The 15,287-nt window shown below is 44.1% G+C and overlaps 1 protein-coding gene across 2 annotated transcripts; it reads left to right on the top strand.

The window, feature by feature from the left end:
• The first annotated feature begins 367 nt into the window (after window positions 1–367).
• On the top strand, window positions 368–14,464 carry mbd6 (methyl-CpG binding domain protein 6). Of its 2 annotated transcripts, none has more exons than XM_084015470.1 (13): window positions 368–542; window positions 1,527–1,753; window positions 2,398–2,537; window positions 3,029–3,131; window positions 3,482–3,650; window positions 4,974–7,403; window positions 7,857–8,860; window positions 9,235–9,343; window positions 9,468–9,613; window positions 10,296–11,021; window positions 11,240–11,292; window positions 11,447–11,513; window positions 12,658–14,464. In XM_084015470.1, exons 3-13 carry the CDS (start codon window positions 2,422–2,424, stop codon window positions 12,727–12,729), a joined length of 4,995 nt encoding a protein of 1,664 aa, XP_083871596.1. In that variant the 5' UTR covers window positions 368–542; window positions 1,527–1,753; window positions 2,398–2,421; the 3' UTR covers window positions 12,730–14,464. The 2 variants fall into 2 exon arrangements, with proteins under 2 accessions (XP_083871596.1, XP_083871597.1); XM_084015471.1 differs by having other exon boundaries at window positions 368–907.
• The last annotated feature ends 823 nt before the right edge of the window (window positions 14,465–15,287 follow it).

Here is a 15,287-nt window from a genome sequence, read left to right as displayed (position 1 = left end):
ATTTGTTAATCAATGCTTTGTTGATGCTAACATTAAGGTAGCCCATGCATTAAATGATCATCAGTACACTTATAATGCTCGTGTAATTGCATTGAATGTCTGTGTCTTGATAAACGACGTGTTATCTCGGCTTAAATTCAGTGTAGACGGGTGTTCATCGTCCATTATTGTGAAGCGCGAACACGTCTGACGGGCCTGTTATTATTCTGTCATTATCATGTCCTCAAGGAGCTCCGCACTGATCTGTCTGGAACACTACAAAGGTCCCGTTGCATGTCGGGTACAATACTCCCTTAGCGCTCAATGCGCATGCTCGACAGAAAACTCCATTATTTTTTTTGCTCGGAATCTGTAAAAAAAAAAAAAAAAAAAAAAAAAAAACAGTGGGAAACTGTGAATTTGGGAGTACATGGATCGTTATGGTTGTCGGAGTACGTTTGAACGCGAGAGGTTTTAGCAGAGCAGAGAGCCGAACGGCGGCTGGATAACTGCGCGCTGGGAGCGGGACATCCTTCAGTCTTGTTGGGACACTCCAGAATCAAGTAAATTTCAGTCAGTTAGCATTGCTAGCCTAGCTGCTAGCGTTAGCCACGGAATCCCAGGCGCAGTAAAATGAAGCGTTATTGCCCTTTGTTTTTAAATCGGAGTAGCAGACGCCGCATAAACACTGGGCGCTGATTGATCGCGCTAGTACGCGGGTTGCATCACGGTATTGTTTATTTTACGGTTATTACATAAGTATCGGCCGTTTTCAAAACATTCTCCGGCTAGTCCGTTAGCTAGTCAGCTAACTCCCCATTCTCCCGCGAGCCAGAAAAGCGAAGACCAAAACTTCGCCAACACAGAGAGCTTGACGCTCGAAAGGTTGATAGGTCCTGCTAACATTAACGTTAGCGAACGGCTGTCAGTAAGTACGCGCAGTATGATCAAATTCATAGTTTTTTTGTTTGGTTTTTTTTTTTAGAAGCGGGATTGTGTCTGGCTCTTTTCTTGTAACCATAGCTAACGCGCAATAGTTTTGCATCGGAGTGTTTTGTGCGCTTGACAGCTGTCACGACAACATAGTACAAAGTAGCTTGCTAGCGTAGCTGTTAGCCTAGCCGCTAGCCTGCCGTGGATCAGTCGTGTAGTTGGTGAGATATTGTTCCATGGCTGCACACTGCAGATCTGTCGACCACGTTAAACTCAACGACGATTTCCGCTAAAACTGCATTTCAAGTTATTTTCATTCCGCTAGCTTGTTAGCTCGCATGTCGGAAATGCTGCTGCTTATATCGTAACATTAGCTAAACATCCAGAAACCACGGGCCTACCCAAACACACCCTCCCACTTCAAAGTAGCCGCAGCTTGCTCTGAAGTTCTGTTCTTTTTGAGAGAGCATCGCATCTCATGTAATCATTTTTTGAAGTACGCTTGGATCACATCAACTACAGGGAATTGTTTATTACGTGAGTTATTTACAATGGTTGTCCCTGTCAGATTACATAATCCACCTCCACCTCTTTTCTTTTTTCTTTTTTTGCAGGCTCTCCCATCTTTGTCCAAGACCCTACTCTGATGTGAACTGAACAAATACATCTGCAGGAGTCATCCTCTTAATTCGGGATCTGACTCATAGCTGAGGAAAGTCCAACAGTTTGGGGCATAAAGTCAGGTTTTACTGGCAGTCTGTGTGCTTCTAACCCACCAGCATGTACATTGGACAGTGGATACCCTAGCCAAAACAGATCCTGGCTTCTCAAAGATGACAAGGTATGCATCGGTTATTTAATTTTCTTTTTTGTTACTTAACCCTGACAGCAAACCCAAACCTTTTTTTTTGGCCACACCCAGTGATATGTTTTGACAATATTGTGTGTTTTAAATGTTAGGTGCAAAACTTGACTTGTCAGGATCACACACACACACACAAGTAAACTGTTCAACCAAGGCTGGTGTGCGTACAGTTGTAACAGTGATGTTTGACGTAGACATTTGGTGTTACGTAATTAGATGCATGTGGCCAACAAATTTAGCATGCAGGCTAAAGCGCTGCTGAGACTTCGCTGCAGAGGCCATTTGTACATCCGTTTTATGCATGGATGCATGTGTTTACTTATTTAGTGACTCACAGTGACGCACAACAATCCACACTAACTACAGTCTCATTCCAAAATGATGAAATGTGACACCGACCACACATATAGTTTTGAATACTCCTGACGCAGATGGACGTCTGTTGTCCGTAACTTAAAAAATTAACATGTCAACATTTTCAGAAAGTACTTTTCAATTATTTTCTGGCAAAATTAATATGTAATAATATAAAGCAAACTCCTGCGGCTTTAATCTAATTTGACTTTATTTCATGAAATTGTTGTAAAAACGGTGTATCAACACTTTGCTGCTTTTTCAAGGTGCTGGCAGGTAGCAGCTACAAAATGATGGGAGGCACTGAGACTGTCAGTGGGGACAAGGATGGGGTCCACACCACTGCAATACACGTCCCCATCGGGTGGCAGAGGAGAGTGGAGGCCGGGCAGGTGATCTATGTCAGGTGGGTTGGTTCAGTTGAAGAGAAAGCATATGCATACATATTGATTACGTTATGTAATAATTGGAGAAAGGATTTTAATATGGAGGCATATGAACGTGTAAATATATGAGCGTTTCCGTGCGTGTCATTTATTCTGGAGGAATGGGAACGCTGGTGTTGACAACATATTTGGAGTGATATGGACCACAAAGAAAGCTGTGATTTCTGTGGGTCTGTTTTTGAATTTTGCATGAACATGCAGTATCTTTTCCAATAGACATTTTTGTTTGCATTGTTTGTTCTGACAAGCTCAGATCAATAACAACACCTTATTGATACATGGGTTACAAGCAAGATTTGCGTTCAGTTAAGTCACTTATAGTAACTAGCAAGCTAAGTAACTGCATTTTTCTTCAAAAGGAGGACTTTGTAGGACTGCTTTTTCTTTGAATGTATCTTTTCACTTTGTATTGAATTTTCTGTTACAGATTGTCCCTTTCTTCTGTTCACAGTCCCACTGGCACAGCACTATCCTCTCTGGATGAGGTCAAGGCCTATCTGCTGACTGATGGCACCTGCAAATGTGGTCTTGAGTGTCCACTCATCATCCATAAGGTAATGGAATATATATTTGTGTGTGGGTGGGATGTGGGTGGGGTATATGAGTGTAATTTGTTCGCGCTCTGAGGCTTTCAAATTCATGGTGATCTTCAAGGAGCATATTATTTATTGGCAGCGCGTGAATGTTTTTGTTATAAAAGAGATGCAGGTCTGTGACATCCCCATGCATGTTACATTGATTATCTATCACTAGCTTGAAATAAGTTTGTCCAACTGTGTAGCATCATGGCTCAACTTTTCTTCATAATAATGTGAGTATGTGCATGTTAGGATCGTCAAACCCATCGGTGCCCTTAATGGTCATATATTGATGAAGTTTCATTTTTTTATCTGGTATCCTGCAGGTTTTCAACTTCACTGTGGGAGTGAAGGTGGAGCAGCACAGCCAGCCATTAGGCAAAGCAGAGCAGGACATGACCAAACTGTGTAACCACCGCAGGAAAGTTGTAGCGATGGCTGCTCTGTGTCGCAGTATGCAGGCCTCCCAGCTGCCCTTTGCCAACCTTCAACCAGGTACGTTTTGAAGCATTGAGAAACACTACTGCCATACCTGTGAACTATACACTACTGTGTAAAAAATCAGATGATCAGCAGCATCATCATCAATTTACAATTTTCTCTTGTTCATGTGTATTGAATTCTAACACTTTCCCACCAAATCTGTTGGGATTGGGCTGAGTGTGCTGTTTATGCAGTGCTCACTTCATGTAGAGGGCTCTAATGGGACTATGATCTCATTGGTCCTGCAGGACCTAACGCAAATTTACTCTGCGCTTTTTTAGTATCCTCATCATGGTGGGATGAATTAGCGATGACATCTGATTAATGAGCGGCTGTTATTATTGGGCTTAACCATGCATGTAAATTCATAAGCACATGACTCCAAAATACAGGTTCAGATGTTTCTGTTTAGTTTCTCTCTCACTCTTTTGCCAGGTTTTTTTTTCCATGTGGTTTGTCTCTCTTATATGGGAATCAACTTTACTTATCAGAGAAATGGTGACATGCTCCATATCCATGTTTCTACACACTTTTATGTCTTTTGCTTGAAGCAGTTGGAACAGAACAAGCAAAATGGGTCTTATTTCCCTGTGGGAAGGGCCAGACATATTTTCAGTAGAAAACAATTTTGATAGTGTGTGTGAATCGATGCAGGAGTAGGCGGGATGAGTGTCTGACAGAGCAGTCAGTGATGTTAGGAAATCCTGTGGGAGTAAGTGGGTGTGGGATTGAAAAAACAAATGCTAGTATGTGCGGCAGCTGTCAGCCACGTGGAACGGAAAGAAGAAAAACGTATTCAGCAAATATCATGTGTTTGGTGGACACATGTGTTTGCTTAGATGTGTTGTCTTGCAGTCTAAAGTCTTTCACAAGTATAAAACCAATACTTTATCAATACACCTGTTCCACAAACATAAACATGGTGCAGTCTCTCATCCACTGCTGCTGCTTTACAGTTGGAAAGAAGTGCAAGGTATTTGTTGAGATGCCTTTAAGTGAAGGCTCTGAATCACTCTATTAAGTTGTTTGTGTCCAGGGATTTTATTGTGAAGGGTCGAACGGAAGGAGTGATGCGCTGTTGTCGGCATGTTGGTATCGGTGCATCCCGAATGATTTATTTTATTGACATTTTAGAGTTGTTTCCATTGAGATAATAATTAGTTTATCTAGAGACTTTGCTGTGCTCTAGAAATAACAATTAGCCTGGTTATTATTTAAAAGAAATCTAATCTAAGACATCATGACCATTTTCAAGGATTTTCATATTTTATTGCTGTCATGTTGCAGCAACAACAATCAAGAAAATGCTTTTTTTGTGCATGTGTCTACTTCCAGAGATGAGCAGTGGAGTGGAAAGCCGCAATCCGAAACGAGTACTCGTGGAACGGGAAGAAGAGGACCATGGCATTTACCATCCCAAACTCCATCCAGGCCCAGCTCGACCCCACAACAACATCCACATTACCCCCTGTGCCAGCCCCAAATCCTCCCACCACTTTATTTACCCTTACAACGGCTCCTCCCCTGTCCTTTACACAGGCACAAACTCTCACCATCCCCTAGATGCTTTAAGAAGGCTTCACCATCCTCCTCCTCTTCCTGCCTCCTCCAGTTCTTCCTCCACTTCCTCATTCCCAGCATATAGCACTGCCCAGAGATCACCCCGCACCCCAACACCTCAAGGTCAAAGAACACCCAAAACCCCAGAGACTCCGGGTTCTCCTCGGATGGGGCCCCTCTCTACACCCCCTCCCTCTTCCCCTATGACCATTGGTGGAGGAGGAAGAGGAGCACAGACTCACGCACATCATCCTCATGGTGTTATTGTAGGGGGCTCCCCCCTCTCTCCGTCTCCCTCCCTCTCTCCCTCTATCCATAGCATGAACTGTGTGTCTCCTCACCAGCGGTCCCGCCACCCTTCAGCCTCTCCTTCCCCTCTCTCCGATCAGGGAGGAGGCTCAACAGCAGCCGGAGGAGGACTGATGGGAAGTAACATGCCTCAGAGGAGGAAGTCCACCTCTTCCTCTCCACGCTCCCCTCTCCCCAGTGGCTCCCCAAACCCCAGCCCCCACTTCCCCAAGTACAAGCTGGAAGACATCTTGGGACAGTTTAAAAACTCAGGCAACAGCAGCACTAATAACCACCACCTCCTAATCCCTGCTAACCCCTCCTTACTGACCAACCAAAGCAGTAGCAACCCCAATGCTCCCTCCTTGAAGCCCTCAAAGAGTACCGTGAGTCCGATTCCTAGCGCAGGACCACCAGGTTTTGGGTTGAACTCCACAGGGACTTCTACTTTACCTCTGGGGCCATTTTTGAACCACAGCCATCAGGGCAAGCTGCCACACCCAACTTCTTTCCCTGCGAGTAGCCTGCTCTCTGCAGCTGCCAAGGCTCAGCTGGCTAACCAGATAACCCAAGGCCAGAGCTCAAAGGTGGCCGGCAATCTGGTGAGCTTGCCCTCTTCTCTGGAGGTCCTGAAAGAGGCACAGCAGCAACAGTCATCAAAGGTAACAAACAGCACTTTACATAACAGCCACCCTTCCTCCTCCAATGCTTCTACGAGGCCTTCCCATCCCTCCCTTGCAGCAGCCTCGTCCATCCTTTTTTCTCCTTCCCACTCTCTGGCCCAGTCCGTGACTTCCTCCCTGCCCCACCTACCTCCCACAACAGAGCGCAACGCGTCGCACAGGAAGAGGCAACGGCGATCTCCCACAGTACTCAGCATGCTAAGAGATACCCAGCAGCTGACCAATGGGCCCCAGAAGACCCCTCCAGGAGATGCCAATTCTGCTACAGTTATCAACCTATCCTCCTCTTCCTCCTCCTTCCCCTCCTCCTCCCGCTCCTCCTCTACCTCACCTGTGCAGAACCAGAATGCTGTCATGTTAGAAAACCATCATCATCATCTCCTTCCCGGGCAGACGCCAAGGCTCCCAGCTCACCGACAGATGGCACACCTTTCCAGGCCTCCTAGACAAACTGAAGCGCTGGATTTCACTACAGGCCTGACGCCCACACCCCTTGGTTTGGATCCTCCAACCCAGCCTCTGTCTGCTCTGTTGCACCTGCTCAGTGTGCAGAACGCACAGGCCACCGCCTCGGCATCTAACTCTGGCTCAGCTCAACCAGGATCCGTGTCTATTGAAGGAGGTGGGCACACTAATAAACAGAGCCCCAGATGGTCACCCTCGTCTCCTGCCACTCATTCGAACGTCAGGCACCCACAGACCCACAGGTCACCATGCCAAACCAGTAACACTAATCCACTATCCTCGGTGCCACAGCCGCCTTCTCCTCCTCCTTCCTTTCAGTTCAGATCAGTTCATTCTCCATCGCATCCTCAGTCTACCAAATCAAGTCCTCTGCAGAGACATTCTCCTTCTACAGTGCTGTCCAACTCAAATTTAGCTTTACACAACCGCAGAAGCCCATCTCGGCATTCGACTCCCTCACACAGGCATCATCCAACCGAGAATCACATTCCTACAATAGACTCAGTCTCCCAGGTACCATTTCGGGAAGCCTCACCACAGGGCGCTGTGGCAACAGAGATTGGTAGTAACTGCATATCTACATCAGAGGACCTGAGTCATGCTCAAGGCAGTGTTTCTATGGTGATATCCAGCTCCCCAAAGCCTCTTGATCTTAGCAACCATGTCCTGGCCCTCCTCGCAGCATCTTCCACTGTCCCCCAGGGGGAGGGCAGCTCCTCCGACCGTACCACTGATGTTGTGATGTCTTCTCAAGGAAATCACACTGCAGGTGAATATATTTTCAGGCTGTAGTGTGAACCTTTAAAAGTATTTAATGTGATTTGCAATAGACTACAAATGTACCCATTTAGACATCAAGATACTTTTGGTAGTTTTATTCTGATTATTATAAACTGTTTAATGAGCTCTCCCTTGGGCTTTATGTATTGTTGTATCTCTAAGTGGTTCAAAGCACGAGGCAAACATCTTTACTCATGTTTGCACCCATTTTAGGTGCTGCTCTGAGTCGATGTGAATGCACATGTCTATGCGTCGCTATCTTGTAAATGTAATGGGGTTTTGTAGCTAACTGTCAGTGCTCAATGCTGTAAGAGAGTCAACCACCAGAGTTAAATTCTGTGTAAAACACTCCGTATTGATCAGCTCAAGATCCCTTGCATAAAATGTTTTTACTGATTGATAAGCCTGAATCGTATGTAAATGATTCATGTTTCACCTACAGGGCCAGAAGAGCTGAGATGTGTGGACCCGAAGGTCTCCATAGTGACCAAACCACCAGCAGCCACAAGCCCCGGGCCCACTATCTTCTCCCGTCTCGGGGACAATAACAGTCCTCACACCCCTTCAGCTGTGGGTGACTCAACTTCTTCCTTACCTCTGGCTGAGGCGTTCCCCTTCATGAACCAAGAGCAGCTGCTTCAGCTGCTGTCATCCACAGGAGGTCTACCATCCCTCCTGGACCCTACAGTCCTGGCTTCGTTGCCTCTAGGAGGGCTGTGGTTGGGAGGGCAACATGCACAGATCCCCCCTGCCACTGCCACACCTCAACCACCGCAGACTCTTGCAGAGCAGCAGCAATCAGAGCAGCAGCAGTTACTGATACAACAACAACAAGAGACGCAGCAGCAAAACCAGGATCAACAACAGAAGCAACAACAGATAAACCACAATCATCTGTTCCCCTTGTTGCCGTTGTTGAATGGTGCACAAGGGGAGCTTCCTCTGAACATTTTGGGCCTGCTAAACCCGCTCCCACATCCAGCCTCAACCCATACCACAGGACAGGAAGCTGATTTAGGGCTAACAGAAAAGCCTAGCCTTCACGCTCTGCTTATGGCCTCCTTGTTGCTTGGACAACAGCAGGCATCCTTGTTACCTCTATCTGGGCTGGGTCAGTTGAGCCAGGTCAGTTTGGAACAACACATGCCCACCACATTGGAAGGCCTCACCTTGGATAAGACCTCTGGCCTCCTGGATCCATCAACCCTATCAGGCGCGGGGCTCTTGGAGGTGGCCCAAGGCCTTCTGCCCATTCCTCCAGGAGCTGAGGGCCATATCCAAGCCCTGCAGTCTCTGCTCCTTCCTGCCGCTCTTCCTCCTCCCCATGCAGCCTTCCTGCCCCTCAGCCCTGCCTTGCTCTCTGCTGCCCTGAGCTCTGCTGAGCTCCACCCGCCTCCCCACACCCAATTAGCTCCTGCACAGCAAACCCAACATACCCCACCTCAGGTAGGCTCCCCTAACTCCTATAGCTATTTCCTCTGACCTCCACATAGCTTCCCTAGAAAAACCTGTGAGCTCATTTCCTTAACTGCACCATTGTTTTCCTCGGCGTCAGCTGCTTATTTTTCTGAAAGACCCAGCAACCATTTTCCTTACATATGTTTTTCCCTGAATTAATTTAAAATATAGGCCAAATAATGTTTCTTTTGGCAAAAATATAGTTCCTTGTGAAAGCACCTTTTTTTTAAAAATGTTTAAATAATGTCAAGAATTGTCTCTGTATTTCTTCGACCTTATTTCTACCTTTTATTTTTATTTTAGTCACTCTTAGCCTGAAACTCTAACTAAACTCATCTTTGGCCCTCTTCTTAACTCCCCAGGTAGCTACTGATGCTGGTGTTGACACCCTCATCCCCCTATCTCTCCAAGGCAAGGACAACCCCATCCTCCAACAGTTACTACCCACCTTGCTCAACTCTGCTGTATTAGGTGAGTTTTTATAACACTTCTTTCTCAAAGAAATTAAATACTACTATTGCTTGCATTCTGTAGTTGCAGAACGCCATTATATCAATGCTTCTATAAATTATTTTGTATTTATTTATTTTTTAAGGAGATCTGTCTGCCATCACAGCCCTACACAACATGTTGGGGATTGGTCCAGGTTCCATCCTCCTACCCCCAGTCCAGACTTCTGCTTTGGGCATGCCTCTACTGCAGGGTCCTGATGGAGCTATAAACTTGCTCAACAACATACAGGTGGGTAACTGGCATGTAGCTTTGTGGATAAAACATTCACTTAACAGCATCTTAAGTTTTAGCTGATCTAGATCATCTAATATTTAGCCGACCGTTGCTTTCTCCGGTTAAAATGATAAAAGTCGTATCAGCTATCTCTAATTAGGGTTCATTCTCTGACGAACTTGATGACAGACATTTATAGTACTTGTCATGTTAAAGTGCTCTCTGTAAGCTGGTGTCTGTACTCCTCCACTCTGTAACATCAGGGTACTAATGTGAGTGGGCTAAGAGTCAGACTCTCCAGCTGATTGCATCATATTAGTTTTAGGAGTCCCATTCTTCCACTTAGTTTAATTTATACTGTATCTATCATTGTTTGGATTCAAGTAGCTTATGAAAAAACACAGTGTACAGTTTAATTAGACATTTGAATACTTCAGATACATTATTCAATTATATAAAGGTGAAAATAAGTATCGGAATTTGTACCAGCAGATCCCCAATGCTGAACGTATCCCTACTTTGTCCTTTTTTCTGTCTGGCTCATTACAGGATGTGCATATACATTATGACAGAAAATATAGAGAATTTCCCTTTGGATTTTTTTGATGAGTAAATACATTGTTTGTTGCCATATATTTCTTTTAGGATCTTTGACTGTTATTGATTTGCCTAAACCTTTTTTACTTTCTTCCTCCAGCTAAACCTTGCACCACCCTCAGAAGGAGAGAAGCCAATGTCATTGCAGGAAACGCAATGCCCTGCCTCACAGGAAGACATACCAACCAGTCAGATGGCTCCCGAGGTGGTTCCCAGTCCTGTTCCAGCTCCAGCCCCAGCCCACGAACACAGCCCACCCCCGCAGCGGGTATCAGAGGGCAGGCCTGTTATCGATCCATACACGTCTTTCATGGACACGATTTATACCTCCTTTCTTCAAGTCAGTGCTAAAGAGCAGGAAGGCAGGGCCCACATGGGGCCATCCGACCCCACTTCACCCTTCTGTGCCTTACCGCCGGTTTCTTTCCCAATGGAACACCATACCCCATCAACCCCTGTCCCAACTCTGCTTCAGGCAAGTGCCCCAGTCTCCCTCAGCCCACGTCGGGCCTGTTCCCTCCACAACCCAGACTTATCCCGACTCAGCCTGGAAGCAGCAGCCCATTCCCCAGCCCAGGGGACACCCAAACCCACTGAGGATGGGTCTACGTCACCCTTACAAAGGAAACCGCTAATGGAAGAGGGACGTACCCACCCAGAGCCTCCTTTGCCATCCATATACTTCGAGGAGGCTAAGACGGACTGTACAGGGGTAGATAGGCAGGGGCATCTTTCCCATGCGGGGTACCTCAGTCCCAGGGATGGTTGCAGTGGGAGGCCCAATGAGGATGCGGCTGGGACATTGCTGAACAACGAACAGGGAAGGGTGAGTTCCTGACTCTCCTGTTTCATTAAACTCATCAACAAGATTGTATATCCCAAGGTGGGACTGCATAATATCCCGCTGAGACACCAGTATTCTCTGGTATGGACCCAAGACCACATTAAAGGAGAATGTAGCATTGTGATTGACTTGAATCACTGCATTTTTATGCCACTGATAACCTGTAGATAATTTCCTGATGATTGTGATTTCCTCCCAAGGATCAAGCAGGAGCAGCGGGTGGAGCCAGAAGAGGAAGGAAAAGGAAACAAACGTAAGTTGTCTTGCTAACAGTTCATTTCTCACACATGCTCTAGACAGGGAATCCATTTTCACAGCCTGGAGAATCCATTTTCAGGGAAAATCAAAGTGGCACCATTTTCAAACTCTGTATCGAGTATTAATGTGTGTTTTACTTTGCGTATCAGGCTACAGAATGTGTTGGAAGACTTCAGAGACATGGATGCTACAGCACTAGAGGAAACAAAGGCTACGGTAAGACCCGGCTCCCCTCCGTGACTCACAGATATATTATATATACTGTTGTTTATGAACTCTCACTTGTATTATGTAACTGTTTTGGATCATTATATCCAAGCCACCTGTCTGACTTTCAGGCAAGGTCTGTTTGTTGTTCACAAATATGTTACTGGTACATTCTAACAGCTTGGAATCTTTTGGCCAATCAACCTGATCCCAGACTTTTCCTCTAGCACCACCGTGAGGTTCACATTTGTGGTTTTGAATGCCGTTTCTAAACTATTATATTATTGAATGGATGATCATGCCATTTGGTACAGACTCATTTTCTCCTTCAGAATGAAATGTAAAAATGTTTGTGATCCTATAACTTTTCATGCAGCCATCATCCCATCAAAATGTATTATTAGTCCTAATTAGTCCTAGAAATTAGTCCTAAAAACAAAAAGTGGTGAACCTGGTAAAAGTATCTGCTAAACTTAAGAATCTTAGTATGCTGACATTCTGAGTACCAAGAGAAATGTTATTTTTACATTGTTAAATGGCTGATTTACCACTTCCTTTATATGATTGATAGTGTTATATATTGCTTGTCACAAGGGTGTAGAAATGCCACAGCAATTCCAGTGTAGCAGCACAACAAAAATTATGTCTTGGGTAAGATTTTCACAAGATACATTTTTTTAATTCTTATTTTTGCAGCAAAAAGGAGCATTTGAGAAAAGGAACTAAACACAAGGTTCTTTTAGTTCAACATTGTTTTAGGAGTATTTACCATTTCTTTTAGGACCATGTTGGCTTAAAAGTCGAGGGTCAAAGTTCATTCTTAGATCTTTTGAAAGAGCAGTAGAGAAAACAAATCCAAAACAACTTAAATGGGGCTCATGGTGAGATCGTTTTCTCAACTGCTGTTTCCAATCCCAGAAATGCTAAAAAAGGGGGAAAGCAAGACACTGTGAGTTTGAGGGGGAGTATTCTGGGGCTTCCACTGCTTTCTTATGACCCCCGGAAGAAAACAAATTCTAGATGTGAATGTTTTGCTGAAGAGAAAGCTTTTTGTTCGATGCTGGGAATGATGGTGCATAAAGTAATTCCACCACTGGGGGGCTGGAAGGAGATGAGGCTGACGTGGCTGTAATTTCTTTCTGTCCTGCTCCAGACAGCACTGATGAAGCCTGAGAGGTCAGTCCGCGGCAGGAGGCGACGGGGCGCCAGGTCTCAGAGGCAGTGATTGGTGGAGGGAGCTGTAAGTCCGAGCTGTTCACCAATCAGAGGCGGCCAGACGCCTGTCATTCCGCCTCCCATCTCTCCACCATCTTCTTCACTGTTTAGACCTTCCTTTTTTTCTTTTTAATTCAACTGCACTATTAGTATGCCGTTGTCATGTCAACCATTGTTATGGCAACCACTATGAAAAAACAAATAGGAGCGAGATCTAGTCTGAGAAGTTAATTTATAAAAGAAAAATTGTGGGGGGAAAAAAAATTGGAGAAATTTTGTTGATGCTTTCTCACTTAAGTCTTCTCTTAGGTCTAGTTCACAAACTATTGGTTGCTTGACATTGTGATCAGAGATATGTTAATAATGGTTGGTGTTAGAATTATATCAATGAGAAAACACAAAAAACAAGAGTACTGTTTTCTTCTCATCAGTGTAGAACTGTGAGTCAGGATAAAAACCCAACTACTTGAACGATGCTCTCTGTTGAAAGTGTGTCTGTACGTGTGTGGATGTGCGTGTCTTTTTATGTGTCTTGAGTGTGTGTTGGACAACAGTGCTATTGCTGAGCCCCTCACTGTCCGACCGTTAGTTTTCATCCTAGTAAACGAGGCCCTGTCTGTTTGTAAGCGAAAGGCTTCTTTGCAGAGACACAGTGGTATTTTACAGAAATGTTTCAACAGGTTTTCAGAAGTTGCTCGAAGAGAATATAAGAAGGAACAGACTTGAGTTTTCTTTTCTTTCTCAATATAAAATACCTTTTTTTTATATATATATTTATATGGGACAAGCCAAGGAAATGATGTTCACCCCTTCAGGTTTCATGAATCGGTTAACATCAAGCACTGGTTACGCAGAAAATACCGTTTTATTATGATTCCACGTGTCCCGTGAGATTCTCCTTGGCTGTTTTGTACATCACTAATAATTTTACGAACTGAGATAAACATTAATTTAAAGTTCTTTTGTTCAACTCTTTGAGTCATGTCATAACTCATCAGGATACCCTGACAAGTCAGGAACATTTTATCTGACAACATCCCGGTTTTTAATGTTTCCACAACAAATGTGGACCAATTTGGAAAGACATAATCATTGACAAATTTTGTCACTGAAGAGTTACACGTAGCTGTGGTGTGATGGAGACTATTTTGAATCTGTGAACATGAGATAAATGTCTGATTAAGGTATTGGATTTTTGAAATGGAATATTTGCAGGTATCCCAAGTTCAAACGCAGTACAGTACAGTATGTCCTTTTTGATTGGTTGGATGAATGGCTGGCAAACTGAAACACTGGGAACAATGACGTCTTACGTGGATCTGTTGAGTCCGTGCGTGACTGTGGATTTGGAGTAATATCTTCCCTCTGTCTCCTCATGTCACTGTTTGAACTTTCCTCCACACACTGCCCTGCCCCAAGAGTACTGGCATCTCTTGCTGTATTTAAAAAATAAAAAAAATAAAGAAAAGTGAAAAAGAAAGCAGATTATGCAATTTCTACACTTGGAGATTTGTACATATGTACAGTTAATGTGTTTTATTTTGATTTTATATTGTTAGAGAAAGAGACAAGAGAGAAAACAATGAATTGTGAATTTTTCTGGGAATTGTAATTAAGTATTTTTCTCATTCTACCCCTTGCTTTCAATACTTATGTTTAAAAAGACGATTAAATTGTGGACTGTAGCTTTCTTTTTTATATGGGAGTCTTTTTTTTATTTAATATTAAACTATTTACAGAAAATGTACCTTGTGTTGACTTCTCTTCTGAAAAGGATGTGAGAAACATGGGCATATAATCATAGGCTGTTGCTAAAAAAAGAAATGTATTTGACATTTGTTTGATAGCTTAAAAAGAAGTCTCATACCCATATATTGGTCAGTGTATAGGTTATTTTTGCATCGTTATTGACCTTCAGTAAACAACAAATCCAAGTTTATTATCTCAGTGAAAGAAGTGTGTTTTCAGGTCTTTATTTTCCTTCTTTTTTTACTATTTATTTGTCTTTATCACAATAATTTATAGATTGAATTGAAAATATCCAGAATTAATTAAATGAGATCGACAGGTTTGTGCAGCCTTAAAATAATTGCATTCTGAATTATATCTGTATCACTAATTTATTGTCTTGTTTTGTTTTTTATAAGGGCATGATAATGTGTTTTCAGGTTTGACATTATGCTGCATCATCATCACAGTCTCTCACCAGACACTGTGGTGCTCCTTCAAGACGAGGCCTAAGCTCAGTTTTAATCAATAATCTCCTCGCCTTCCCAAAATGGTTTCTCCTGCCTTCCAGGAACCTTGTTCAGGCATCGGAGATGGACCTGAGCGTGAGTTTGAAGATAAGTCGCTGCATCATCTGGCCTGAGAGCGATGAAGTTATCCTTCACGTCTCTGTGAGGATGTGACGCTGCAGCACGGGGATCCGGTTTCCGCCTGCCTGTCGGGATGCTGAGCTGACGATGCTGTGGGTACCACTTTAAAGAGACGGAAGCAGACCACGCCCTTCCGTTACTTCCCGATAGAGGGCGCTGTGGCGACCAGAGCAGGCCGACCAGCAGTAAC

This window comes from Eutrigla gurnardus (genome assembly GCF_963514095.1).
Source record: "Eutrigla gurnardus genome assembly, chromosome: 8".
In the NCBI taxonomy this organism is placed as follows: domain Eukaryota; kingdom Metazoa; phylum Chordata; class Actinopteri; order Perciformes; family Triglidae; genus Eutrigla; species Eutrigla gurnardus.
This window is presented reverse-complemented; position numbering and strand designations above follow the sequence as displayed.